This window comes from Borostomias antarcticus (assembly GCF_949987555.1).
Source record: "Borostomias antarcticus genome assembly, chromosome: 22".
Classification (NCBI taxonomy): domain Eukaryota; kingdom Metazoa; phylum Chordata; class Actinopteri; order Stomiiformes; family Stomiidae; genus Borostomias; species Borostomias antarcticus.
Genome location: NC_140255.1, coordinates 18,813,711 through 18,828,030, shown reverse-complemented (window position 1 = coordinate 18,828,030; position 14,320 = coordinate 18,813,711). Strand labels below are relative to the sequence as shown.

At 51.5% G+C, this 14,320-nt stretch overlaps 1 protein-coding gene across 2 annotated transcripts; it reads right to left on the bottom strand.

Annotated features, from left to right (window-relative positions):
• Window positions 1–775: 775 nt before the first annotated feature.
• usp42 (ubiquitin specific peptidase 42) lies at window positions 776–12,369 on the bottom strand (the record flags this gene model as incomplete). 2 transcript variants are annotated; one of them, XM_084455828.1, is made up of 16 exons in its annotated part: window positions 776–2,667; window positions 2,847–2,956; window positions 3,086–3,483; window positions 4,697–5,961; window positions 6,145–6,786; window positions 6,897–7,065; window positions 7,821–7,921; window positions 8,288–8,431; window positions 8,702–8,813; window positions 9,158–9,240; window positions 9,470–9,540; window positions 9,669–9,736; window positions 10,136–10,235; window positions 10,635–10,745; window positions 11,362–11,571; window positions 12,135–12,369. In XM_084455828.1, 15 exons carry the CDS (start codon window positions 12,367–12,369, stop codon window positions 2,880–2,882), a joined length of 3,786 nt encoding a protein of 1,261 aa, XP_084311954.1. In that variant the 3' UTR covers window positions 776–2,667; window positions 2,847–2,879. The 2 variants fall into 2 exon arrangements, with proteins under 2 accessions (XP_084311954.1, XP_084311955.1); XM_084455829.1 differs by having other exon boundaries at window positions 3,086–3,480.
• Window positions 12,370–14,320: the final 1,951 nt, after the last annotated feature.

The following is a 14,320-nucleotide window of genomic DNA, read 5'->3' as shown; positions in this document are numbered from 1 at the left end:
ACCAGCTGCAGCAGCACTGCCCCCTGGTGGGGATGCAGAGAACTGAATCCGAGGTGCAGCTCATTGAAACCGAGCGAGTCAAATGAATCACAGGCGGATCCTCGCCTTGACAGCAGATGGGTGCGTAGTCTGGGGACAAACATGCACACCCGGTCTGTTATAGTGTCTCCTGCTTCTGGTCTGTCTCTGAACATGAGAACATGTTCTCCTCCGGTTCCACACCTCCTTCATCAGCCTCTCTACCCGTGTAGGATTCCCCGATGAGAACAGCATCAACTGGATAAATCAGCTGGTCTGATTATCCCCTCAGAATGACTGTGATGCAAATGCAATGTTTATTCTTATTCTAGTAACCGTTTATAGACATCATGTTCTTGTGTGTGTGTGAACAGCCATTGAAAGCTAGTGCGTACTGAAGGTCAAACTATAATTGGTTCTTTTTTTTTCCCATATTTATTTTCTATAATTACAAAAAGGAACGTTTCTTTCCTGCCCCTCTAACATTAAGCGTGTATATAAATGTACAGATTCTGTTTGTGGTTGATTTCTGTAGCATGTATAGAGTTATGGCTCCGGTCGTACACACCCGTTTACATTTCAAAGTCAGTGTCTCAGTTTACATAGTGGAATACACCCTGAACTCCAGCCCAGCGGAGGAACATCCCCCACGATGCATCTCTGCATCAGGAAACAGACTGGTGGTTATTGTAGCCGAGAGGCTGAAACAGACACAGGGACGGTTAAAGGAAACAGTCTTGACTGAGGAGGGTGGGACCAAAAGCTGGGTTGAACACAACAATACTGGAACTTTCCACAACTGGAGCCTACGGGGTGAGGGGGGGGGGGGAGGGGCTCAGAAGGATTAATGTCAACGTGCTACAGACTCTGAAATGTTTATCAATGACGACTTTGAATAAAAAATACAACATTCACACTTTTCTGCATGTGTGTTCATAGAACTGAAGACAGCCGAGTCGAGTCCAGCTGAACTAGTCTTTGGTAATTTCAACACTGTGTGAAGGCGTGATGAGAATCAAGCTGCTGTTGTCCAGCCCCGATACAGACTGGAGCAGGACAACAGGAACACGACTAATGTATTACACAAACCCTGAATCCACTCAATAGTCCTTCAAAGTTATTTCACCAAAGTGGGGGAAGCAAGCAACCATACAATGACATCACCAGATACACAGGCAGGCTGACAAACTTGCACGCCTCCATCATCAATCAGCTTAGCACTCGTAAGAAACAAAAGTTCAGATTTCTGACATTAACAAATGTATTTTTGAGGCTTGTTACATACCTTGGTACAATGTATAAATCCAACATGCTATTGAAGAACTAAAGGAATAACATAACCACTTTGACTTTTTTTGTCTTAGAAAAAAAAGAAAGAAAAAAAACCCGACTGCCAGACCCATCTCTGTAACGTCCATAGACCAGGGGGTCTACAGGACCTGGCAGCCATCTTGTCTAAAACAAAGCCAACATGACATCTCTCTGTAATGTCCATAGACCAGGGGGTCTACACAACCCGGCGGCCATCTTCTCTAAAACAAACCCAACACAACAGACGAGCGGTTTTCCTGATACAGGACTGTTCTCATGTATAAAATATAACTGATAGTACAGTTCAAAAATTAAATTCACAGTATTCTTTCTTATGGATGCTAGAAAAAACAAAAGACAAACTGGGTTTCTTTCAAAGCAAACACCCAAGGTCCACAGCCACATGTGATAACATGATTATTCATCTTTTTTTTTAATTATTATTTTATTGTCTATTTTGAATGCTTGAATAATGAGACTGAGAGGACATGTGAAAGAGTGAAGAGAAGATGAGGAACACAGAAAAGGTTTGAGAGAACCTTAAGCTTGAGAGAGAAAAAAAACAAAACGTAAAAAGACGCGTGCGTGCGTGTGGAGGAGACATCTGTCCAGGGTGTCGCTGGAGGTGAGAGGTCACATGGCGTCTCACGTAGTCCCACCAGGCCTGGCCAGTTCCCTCTCCCAGTCTCTCCCTCCTGCTGTTCCCTTCAGAGTGCCCCTCCTCTCCTCCTCTCCCAGTCTCTCGCTCCTGCTGTTCTCTTCGGAGACAGAGGGGGCACCTCCTCCTCTTCCAGTCCTCCCTTTCTCTCCTCACGCCTCCCTCCGTCAGACAGATATGTAGATAAGGTGACATCATAACTTGCAGCCAACTGAGGTCATACATACAGTCTCCTAGGAAATAAAAAGTCTCTCGTCCGTTTCTCCTCCGTGTTCATTTTTTTTTTAACCAGGTGTCCTTCCCGGGTGTATAAACAAAGTTAGTAAAGTCCTGAGTCTTCCACTAAGCAGCAGGTGAGATGGTTAAGCTCCAGGCTTCTTCTGTTTTTCTTATTTTTGTGTGTTTATAGTACAAGTATATATTAATTCTTTGTCATAAACGCGTATTGAGACGAGGTTCACCGTCGAAGAGTGAATTAGGAAAAAAAAAAAAAAAAAAAATCTAAGCGGTAAAAAAGAATCTAGAATCTTTAAAACGTTTTTTTTCCTGGGTGGTAGAAATACAGTTTGTCCCCCAATGATTATTAAGCACCAAGTTCAATATTCAGATCGCATTCCTTCGCTGTTGAAATTTCATCTTTTCCAAAAAACGAAGGGCTGATATTGTACAGTATTCAAAGTCTGGAAGGAGAGAACGGGGAGAAGAGGAGGAAAGGAGTGTCAGACGGTACAGGAAGACAAGTCGTTCACATGAAGTACACTCATGGTTAAAATGAGTCTCTGCTGCAGCTTCTCAAGCTCCATCGGTACGTGACTGATGAGCGAGGGTCATCGAGAGGTCACCGCGGTCGGTCACTTACATTGTTCTGTTAGCGGATGGCGAGCGAGGCGTCTCAGTGTCTCACAGTAGAGCACAGGCCGCTGGTAGAACTTCCATGGGAGTCTCCGTTGAGTCGGCTGAAACCGTTTCCTGAGACAACAGCGACAACAACAACAAGAACAACAACAACTCATCAGTGATGATCGACGCCCGCTAGCTGTCGGTATGGCGAGGTGATGAATGAATGAGTAAACGCTGGCCGTTTCCGTGGTGCTGTACCTGTGTGTCCGTTCAGATGCTGATGCGTTCCGTTGTTAGTGGTCGCCGAGGGCGACGCGTGGCGCGAGGTGAGGTGGTGTCTGTCCCCGTCCCCGTCGTTGTGACGACGGCGCTTTTCTGGAGAGGGTCCGCCCTTACCCCGATCGCTGTCGCTGCCGTCATCGTAGTGACGCCGCTTGCGGCCGACCCTCTCCTGGTCGCCGGCCTCCCCGTGGTGGAGAGGCGGGGCTTTGGGGTCGCGCTGCGGCCCCTCAGAGCTCTGGGTGGAGCGGCCCTCGACCGCCGACCGCTCGGAATCGCTGTCTGCCTCGCGTCTCCGCCTCTTCTTCTTCTTCTTCTTCTTCTTGTGTTTAGAGGAGCCGTCCTCACCCCGGTCAGGTGACTCTACATCACAGCTGCTGGATGGAGGGAGGGAGGAGAGAGGGGGAGGAGGGAGGAGGAGAGGGGAGAGGCAAGATCAAGAATCAATAACAAGTCACTGTATCAGAAATGGAACAAACCAGGTGAAAAAAATGGGAAAACTGTGACACATCTCATTGGTGTCAGGTTTCGACCACCACTACTACGTCCCTATTTGTTGCTCCAATACTACTCACCCCTGCTCTGTTACTACTAACCCCTGCTCTGTTACTACTAACCCCTGCTATGTTACTACTAACCCCTGCTCTGTTACTACTAACCCCTGCTATGTTACTACTAACCCCTGCTCTGTTACTACTAACCCCTGCTCTGTTACTACTAACCACTGCTCTGTTACTACTAACCACTGCTCTGTTACTACTAACCCCTGCTATGTTACTACTAACCACTGCTCTGTTACTACTAACCCCTGCTCTGTTACTACTAACCCCTGCTCTGTTACTACTAACCCCTGCTCTGTTACTACTAACCCCTGCTCTGTTACTACTAACCCCTGCTCTGTTACTACTAACCCCTGCTCTGTTACTACTAACCCCTGGTCTGTTACTACTAACCCCTGCTCTGTTACTACTAACCCCTGCTCTGTTACTACTCACCTCTGCTACTACTAACCCCCTGCTCTGTTACTACTAACCCCTGCTCAGTTACTACTAACCCCTGCTCTGTTACTACTAACCCCTGCTCTGTTACTACTCACCTCTGCTACTACTAACCCCCTGCTCTGTTACTACTAACCCCTGCTCTGTTACTACTAACCCCTGCTCTGTTACTACTAACCCCTGCTATGTTACTACTAACCCCTGCTCTGTTACTACTAACCCCTGCTATGTTACTACTAACCCCTGCTCAGTTACTACTAACCCCTGCTCAGTTACTACTAACCCCTGCTCTGTTACTACTAACCCCTGCTCTGTTACTACTCACCTCTGCTACTACTAACCCCCTGCTCTGTTACTACTAACCCCTGCTCTGTTACTACTAACCCCTGCTCTGTTACTACTAACCCCTGCTATGTTACTACTAACCCCTGCTATGTTACTACTAACCCCTGCTCTGTTACTACTAACCCCTGCTATGTTACTACTAACCCCTGCTCTGTTACTACTAACCCCTGCTCTGTTACTACTAACCCCTGCTATGTTACTACTAACCCCTGCTGTTACTACTAACCCCTGCTCTGTTACTACTAACCCCTGCTCGCGGCGCCTCTCTTTGTCCTTGGACTTCTTCTTGCTTTTCTTGTGTTTCTTGGAACGGCGTTCCTCGGAGCTCTCCTCGCCCTCTCTCTCCACCCCCCTCTTCTTCCCGGGGTCCTCGTCCCTGCTCGGTGGAGGGGGGGAGACCCTGGCTCTGCCGGAGCTCAGGGGGGGCAAGGTGGCCTGGTAGTCCCTCTCCCTGCCCTCGTCCCCCCTGTCCCGGGGCTCTCTGCCCTCCCTCCCCTCCTCCCTGCCTCTGTAGCGGCCGTGGGGCTCCTCCCGGTGGGCGTGGTGGCTGTGCTCTCGTCTCTCCCGGGGGTGGTGGTGGTGGTGGTGGTAGTGGTGAGAGCAGCGGTCGCGGTCTCTCTCCCTGGGGTGGTGGGCCGGCCTCTCCCACCGCCGCTCTGACTCCCAGTCCCGGGAGTGGTGGTGCCGTTCCTGGACGGACGAGCGCTCCCGGTACGAACGGTGGCGGTCGTCCGGCCGCCGGTCCCTCCGGTAGCGGTCGCGGCTTCTGTCCCGGTGATACCGGTCCCTGTCGCGGTCCGAGGAGGAGTAGCGGCGGTCTCTCTCCTTGTCTAGGTCCGAGGAGAACAGCCGGTCTCTCTCTCGGTCGTCCCGGGAGCCGGCCTCGCCCTCGCCTCCACCGGCCAGATCATTGCTGTGGGGCGGCGGCGGCGGGGGTAGCGGCCTCGGGACCTCCCTGGCCTTGTCGTCGTCCACGGCCCCCGGCTCCCCGTGCAGGGCTGGCGGGGTCACCGTGGCCACCGGCACCGGAGCTGGGCTGGGGGTAGGCGGGGCCGGGACAGGCTGCGAGGAGGAGGCGGTGGGGGAGAAGGCAGCTGGGAAGCCCTGGAGACTGGAGGAGGAGGAGCCAGCCTCGGAGGCGGCGGCGGCGGCGGTTGGAGACTCAGTCTTAGCGGCTGTGCCCAGCGAGGAGGGGGGGGTGTTAGCAGCAGGGGGCGGGGGGGCGGGCTGAGGAAGGGGGGCGGAGGGAGGAGGGGCGGGCTCCGCGTCGCGTGTACAGGCTGGTCCCTCCGGCGCGGCGGAGAGGCATCCGTCTCCCAGGGGGGCGGGGTTGGTCTGGTTCTGGGCAGGGTTGGTCTGGTTCTGGGCAGGGTTGGTCTGGTTCTGGGCGGGGGTGGTCTGGTTCTGGGCGGGGGTGGCGGCGATGGGGGTGGTCCGATCGTGATGGGACTCGAAGCCGTTCACCACAGCGGGACCCACGCCGGGCGACACACCGTGGCCGTTTCCAAACACCTGCACAACACAGCAAACACACACACACACGCGTTAACGGGTACGAGGAAACATGTGCGTTACCACGCTATTACCATGTCTAATAGGCTACTTTAAATCAACATGGCCTCTCTTAACCTTAAGAAGTCTCCGCACTCCGGATAAAAATCTTAATTACGATCAAATAAAAGTCTAAACGCCGACCTTCTCAGGGGTCTTGTGTCCGTTGACCTTGTGGTGCCCGTTCAGATGCCCGTTCTGGCTGGGCTTGGCCCCGCCGTTCGCCGCTCCTCCTCCGCCGTGCCCGTTGTGGTACGGCGTCGCCCCCGCCTCCCCATTGGTCTTGGGGGCGGGCTGGGCCTGCAGCGCCCCGGGGCCGTGCGCCTCGCCGCTCTTCCCGTTGACCTGGGCCTTCCCCAGGCCGTTCTCGCGGCAGGCTCCGCCCTCCTGGTCGGACTCCTCGGAGGACTCGTGGCCGTACGGCACCAGGAAGGACGACGCGCCGTTGGCGGCCGGCGTGCCGTTGACGCGGGGCAGCTGCTGGGCGGGGTCTGAGGCTGAGGTAGAGTGAGAGGAGGAAGGCTGGGCGTAGGAGGAGGAGGAGGCGGCGGAGGAGGCGGCGGGGCGGATCTGCTTGCCCTGGCCGATGAAGAAGGAGAGTTTCTGGCGCTTGGTGGGCTCCGGGATGCCGGTGGGCCGGGACAGCGAGGAGGACGAGGATGAAGAGGACGAGGAAGAGGAGGGGAGTCCAAGGCCGGTCTTGCCCAGGCTGCCAGTGCTGGTGCTAGGCTGGGAGCCAGAGGCGTAGTCCCTTAGAGAGCCGTTCCCATTCATATGGAGGGTGTTCTGAGGAAAGGCACACATACACACAAAAGGGTTAATGTGTGCTGTGTGTGTCTGAATACGAAAGAGAGTGGGTGTGTGTGTGTGTGTGTGTGTGACTGTCCAGTCCCCACCTTGGCCATGTGCGGGGGCAGCTGCGGGCCGATGAAGCCGGCGGCGGCGTGCGTGTGTCTGGTGGCGGTGTTGAGGCGTGGCGTGAGGACCGGGGGGCGCGGGGAGGACTGGCCGGGGTTACGACTCGGGTGGCCGTAGTCTACGCCTCCATTCTTCAGATCAGGAGACCTGAGGAACACGACGACACACACACACACACACACACACACACACACACACACACACACACACACACACACACACACACACACACACACACACACACACACACACACACACACACACACACACACAGTCAGGATACACAGATACGACTAACACCTCAGGACGATATAGTGGCTTTAATATACTGGACGAATAAACTTTTAGTGCTGCTAGTTAAATATACTTTAAAATAATAGCTGGAGGAAATTAGATGAATAAGGCTGTGTTCACACGGCTTCTTTTTGTTTGAAATGATCAGTGCCTTTTATACATGCAATCCTCTGGGAAAAGGCAAAAGACAAGATGCCTTTTTGAAAAGCGCAGCTGCCGTCGTCTTTTTCAGCTGAATTTCTTTTGAACTTGAACTTTTCAGAAAAGCGCGCCTTCCTGACAGCTGACCAATCACGAAGAGACGGGCTTATTAGCTGCAACGTTGTTACGGTTACAGAACAGTCCTGCAGGTGGCGCTGAAAAGCTGCAGAAGGCAGCAGCTCCTTTTTCGAAAACAAAAAAGTGAACTCGGCCTAAGATGGGTTTTTTTTGAGACATTAACCTACCAAGAGATAACAGATGACAATTAACCTGGGCGCTAAATCTGACATGTCTACATTTGATTTTTAATGTTCATTAATATGCACTTCAGGTCGATTTTTAGATCGAGGTTTATTCTGGCAGATGTTTAGCTGCAGGAGAGACTGCTGGTTGCTGGTATTGGGTACCTGATGTAGAAGAGGATGTAGGCCTGCTGGTTGAGCACCGATCTGATGTCGCTGACGGCCACCGTGGAGTCGTTCATCTGGTACCACTGACCGTTACTGACCTGCAGCAGCAAAGAGGCGCCGCCGTTTACATCACAGCAGCGCAGAATACCGTCTGACATCATTTGCGTCAGGTTGGAAGCGAAATCCAAGCGTGTGTGTGTGTGTGTGCGTACCTTGACGTAAAAGTAGTAGTGTGTGTGTGTGTGTGCGTACCTTGACGTAGCAGTAGTAGTGTGTGTGTGTGTGTGTGTGTGCGTACCTTGACGTAGCAGTAGTAGTGTGTGTGTGTGTGTGTGTGTGTGTGCGCGTACCTTGACGTAGCAGTAGTAGTGTGTGTGTGTGTGTGTGTGTGTGTGTGTGTGTGTGTGTACCTTGACGTAGCAGTAGTAGTGTGTGTGTGTGTGTGTGTGTGTGTGTGTGCGTACCTTGACGTAGCAGTAGTAGTGGCCAGCATGGCAGCTGAAGCCAGAGTGGACCAGGACAGCGTAGAGGCCGTAGACCTGCGGCTCGCCACCGTGGCTCTGGGACATGAAGGGACGCAGGTCCAGGTACTCTGGGTAGCGCACATCCTGGCAGGGGGGGGCAGGATCACACACACACACACACACGACACACACACACGACACACACACACGACACACACACACGACACACACACACACGACACACACGACACAGGAGAGGCTGTCACCGTAAAATACTATCTCTCGTTTCACAGTAAGGCGGTGCCGGCCCCAGGAATATCGCAGCCCAGTTTGTTTGTTTGTTTCTTTGTAAGTAACCCCCCCCACCCCCACCCCCCCTAAAAAAGTCTAAAGTCTAAAGAACGAATGTTTTACCTTTGCAATCTTGCCCCCGTTGAAGTTGGCGAAGCGCTTGAGTGAGATGGTGAGCACGTTGGAGCTCCGGTGGATGGTGAACCTCTTGGAGGCGGGCACCATCTTCTTGCACCTGTCCAGGGAGACAGAGACGGCGCCGTCACCCCACGAGCACACAAACACACAGCAGGAGAGAAACCCTCCCCCCCTCCCGTCCAGGGAGACAGAGAGCGCCGTCACCCCACGAGCACACAAACACACAGCAGGAGAGAAACCCTCCCCCCCCCCGTCCAGGGAGACAGAGACGGCGCCGTCACCCCACGAGCACACAAACACACAGCAGGAGAGAAACCACCCCCCCCCCCCAGGGGAGAACAGACACGTCACAGCCGGCTGCCTGGTTCAACCTTCGATCTGAGGCGCGGGGTAAATATTTACCAGAGATAAACACTAGAGCAATGGTGGTTGTGAGCTCACTTGGTGCATTTGTAGGCGTTTTCTCCGTCCAGGTGCTCCGGTTTCACAAACTGCTCCAGCGCCTTGGTGATGTTGGGGGCCGTCTGCAGGGGTAGAGACACACACACACACACACACACACACACACACGCACACGCACACACACACGCACACGCACACGCACACTTCCTCCCTTAACAACACCTCTATATGTCCATCCCCCCTTTGCTCTCTGTAAAGCGCATTGTGTTGCCTCTGTGTATGAAATGCACAAAACAAATAAAGTTCGATTTGATCGGGCTAAATTGTCGGTGGCGGCGGACGACTGTTTACCTTAACCTCCAAGGCAACGTCTAGGTAGGGGTCGAAGGTGTCGGAGACCGCTTTGCAGTTTAAACATTTTACTGTGAAAGCAAGGTGACATAGCAATGGGGCTTAAAACGATGCCTCTCAAAATGTTTTGACACGGCACATGGAGACGATGGACAACGCTGAGATCTGAGATGGTAGCGTGGTTAAAAAAACAACTCACCTCGAGACCGTAGGTATCCCCCAAACACTTGGTGGATGAAACTAGTCGCCTGCGTCTGTCTGTCGAGCCTGTGGGACGAGGGGCCGTCTGGTTAAACACAACACTTAAGAAGCGAGACACAACCGAGTTCTCCATTACAGCCTTTTGAAGGAGAAAAAAAACAGAGAGTGAGATATCAAGATGGAAAAAAAAACAGGGAAACGAGACACTCAAGGATCTCAGAGATGCAATCTGTTTAGATGGAGCAATCAGCTGAGGCACCAGAGAGGTTTCTGTTCCTAGATGGGGCTACACATGAACAGGACTCGGATGCCAGTAGAGGACAAGCGACTTCGTAGGCGCCGTCTGAGCACAGAACCGTTATTGGCGTTATCGTTATTGGCACCACAGACAGAATGCACCTCACGGCCAATCAGATTGCCTGGCCGAAGCACCCCCCAGCTGTCCTCTCTGAGTGGGACACCTACTTGGTTCCAGGCAGGCAGGACTTTTGCATAGCATCCACTGTGTAGCGCAGGAACTCGTGGGCGTCCTCTTGGCTCCCGTAGCGGAAATGCTTCGCAATCCCTGTGAACACAGGAGGACATGTGGAGAAGAGAGCTGAGCAAGAACGCCGCACAATACCTGTACACAGAGGACAGGGTCAGCAGGGAGAAATGACCAACCACACCGAGGAGGAAACCACTGAGCTACCTACTACAACAACTACCACATTGACTGGCTATTGAATTACAAGTTGTGTATTTATTGCATGCTGTGTACATAATCATGTCTACCTCTCTGTTAGACTACAGCTGTGCATAATCCTGTCAGGAGACACAGACTAAGTTTTCCCTCCAAAACAAAAAGTGTAAACGGGGGCTGGACAGCGCCACCTATCATGTTTTGGAGGGATAACCGTTAATCTCTCGCAAATTCTGATTGGTGGGAGGACGAGGACTACAGCAACACCTCCCCCTCACTCACGTTTGAGCTCGTTGAGGACGCCGATGGGCTTGATGACGTTGCTGGAGTTGGCGAAGACCTGGGTGACGTGGTTCTGCATGGTGCACATCATACAGAAGCCTGGCTCGTGACCTACAGGGGCAGAGAGAGAGAGAGAGAGAGAGAGAGAGAGAGAGAGAGAGAGAGAGAGAGAGAGAGAGAGAGAGAGAGAGAGAGAGAGAGAGAGAGGAGAGAGAGAGAGAGAGCGCATTGTCAGGGTCTCTGTTCCTAATCAACCTCCGAGCTATCAGGCCGAGTGAAACAAACCAGTTAAACCGATACAATCAATACATTACGGTCATTTAACAGACGCTTTTATCCAAAGGGACTTACAATAAGTGCGTTCAACATAGATAGTTATGTGTACTATTACACACCAGAATAAGTGCATCACTTTCTAAACAAGCATCTAAGAAGCTGACCTAGAGCTAAAGTAAGGGTGTGCACACTATGGATATTTTTTTAAATACGCAGCTTATTTTCCATGCAAAGCTATGGGAAAAGATCACAATGTGGGCGGATATTGAAATGCGCTGTGCGTTTGCACTGTGCGCTGGCCAGAGAGGATTCCTGTAGTTCAAAATAGTTCAACTTTTTGAGAAATCCTCTATGATGTGGAGCGTATTTTTATCAGACAACCAATCATGACAATATGATAGGCTAAGACGGGGGTCAAGACGGGGGTCAACCCTGGCCTGGCGTCACGTACACGTCTTGGAGTGATCCCGGGACAGCAGGTGGTTGGCGAGGGGGGCGGTGTAGGTGAGGCACTGCAGCGCCGCGTTGAGGAAGCAGGTGTTCCCCAGGTTCTGCAGGCCCGCCCCGACGCGGTGCGCCTGGTTCCACTTCAGACTGAGACGGTCCGGCGGGAACAGGACCTTCTGAGGGAGAGCGATGCCGTCTCCGCTGGTCAGCACCACTGGACAGGCCGGGGGGAGGGGGGAAGTTAATTCATTCATTCATTCATTCATGCAAACAGAAGCAATGATGGAGGTTAAAAAGATAGGAATAAATCACAACAAGTGATCTATTCTAAACTGAAATAGATTCATTTTCAAAACAGTCCCGTCTGGGTCACCTATTCAGGCGGCATTACAACCTCCTCTCGCACAACAACGTGGTTGCATAACAGTAAGGAACACTACACCCCGGAAACCTGTTCAGTCAGTCAGTCAGTCAATCAGTCAGTGAGAGAGCAAAGAACTGAGGACAATAGTCAGGCCAGGGCCTAGGCAAGGCTCTTTTTTTAAAATGTTGATAGTGTTTGACATTATTGAAAAATACCGTCTTCCACTATCTCAAGGCTGCCCCCACCACTTCCCCCCTAATAGAGGCAGATGCAATTACAGTTAGCCTGCCTGCACCCTAGTCCAGATACCCTTTCTCCTGTACGTTGTCCATCAGAATGGAGCGAGTCCCTCTTTTGAACACACAGCTAAGCTAAAAGTCAGTCAGTATTGTTTTCCCAAAGCTTCCTCTTACCTGGCTCCTTGGCCCGGTCGCCGGCGTGGGGCGTGCCGCTGTACACGGTGGCGCCCGGCGTGGGTCCCAGGCAGCCCGCGGCCTTGGCCCTGGGGGGGTCGCTGGGCGAGGGCCCGGCCCCTCCCCAGCTGGAGCAGCCGCCGTCCATCCCGGCGTCGCCGCTGGGGAACGGGGAGCGCTTGCACCCCACTGACTCCGGGTCAGACTTCTCTGACGATCTGTCAACTATGGTCATTGTTCATCGCTGTCGGCACCAAGACACATACGCACACACACACACACAAACACAGAGAATGAATAGTAAGTAATGTTTATGACTGTTCTAACTAAGCTTTAGCATGGCGGTCAAAGCAGTATGGTCTCTTCTTGGGGGTGATAATGCTAAACGCAGCCCACATTAAGCCACTACACTCACACCAAGTTGGCTGTTTTTCAACCATGTTCACAACAACTTTACTTTCACATATTGAACGTGTAGAGTGTAAAACATTCACTCACACTGAGAAAACGTCACATTCTCAGATGTGAAGAGATTGTACTGTATGAAGGAAGCCATGTTAGAGGGGAGTTGAACAGGAAGAGTAGCAGGCCAAAGGCATGCTTACTGGGCATTTGCATAGAATTTACATTATGGTCGAAAGAGAGCTCAGTGTCACTGACAGCAAGGCAAGCTGAGTCACCACACACTAGCTATCAGTCATATTATCATCAGTCAAGTAACTCAGTTCAAGGTTGTGACATGACAGACTGTAGTGTGAGGTTATAATAAACAAGTGGCACAAGCTAGCATGAACCAAAGCTCACACAGACGTAGGAATGCATCAAACTGTTGTTGATAACTCGCAAAAGCCAAGTGTCTGGCTAAAACACGCCTGCATGGGACGTTCCTGTTAGCAGCCAGCCTGGACCCATCTGTGCTAGCTAGCAACAACTAGCTAGTTAGCTCATTCATGTCATACAGCTACACAAGACGAATTAAGAAAGCTAATGTTGCCTTATCTACACAATATAACTTATCTATCGTTGATTTATAGGCTACAACTAAGAAATAAACTAGCTCTGTGGCTAACCACCTACAGTTAGCTTAGCATGGCTAAACAAGTGACTTTTCACACGCACGTTTACGACCAATGTTCCCTCCCACTTCTGGTCCACGGGCAGGGACGTAGAAGGCTTTAGCAGACGTGATAGGCCTCGGAACACGCAACGAATCCAGATGGCTAAAAGGTTGTTTAAAACTTTCTTAAATCTATCAAATTCAATGAAAAAGGACGTGGGAAACGTGGCCGTGTGTCTCGAGCTCAAGAACGGAATGTTTGATAGAGCCGCGTGCGCCCGTGGTAACCACGAACACCATGGTAACGCCATGGTAACAACGGCGGTTATAGCATTGTGCTGCAATAATGTGCCTTTAACACACCATGATACGAGCTAACTACCGTTTCCTGCGATAAACCCCATCAATACTGGTTTATAACCAGTTCTGAGACAGCTCTGAAAACTAAACATAGTTCGAAAAAAACGATTCTGAAAGGTTTAAGCGCCTGGGAATGCTAGCTAAGCTAAGCTAACCGCTCTGAAAGGAGGGGCTCGAGATTTCAAAATTCACCGGTGGGTGAGCGCGAGCCTCCGACATGACACTCACCGAGACGACCCGGTGTAAGACAACTACGGCAAGACCACGCCGGTTAGATCCACTATAGTTGGTGCATTACGTCAATAAAATGCCCGGTAGTCGATACAACGCAAGCGTTCTTACCTGTAATCTTTTATAAATGCATTATTAGACGTTGTACATCCATTCCCTTATTTCCAGCGGGTGTCCGGCGGTGAACAATGACGTAGCTGATTTCCCCCACGGGTACATCCGGGCATCGGCATTGAAAGGCGACTCCTGATTCGCTGTGGCTCGATGGGGAAACGTGCTCACAGGAATCAAGTGCACGTACACGTCTGACCTTTTGTGCACACAATCGGACAGTGGTCAACTAAACCGTCCCTTTTAGGAGATCTGGCTATTTGTAAATGTACGTTTTCGTTCAGGAAAGATCTCTTTGATTGTTGACTTCGATAGTTACAGTGATGAATGTGTGGGATGACTCCAGCCGACTCAAATCACTGTGATTGTTTTTGTCACAATTAATCTGACTTGCATGATATGCTAGCATCACTCAAAAGTATTTCTT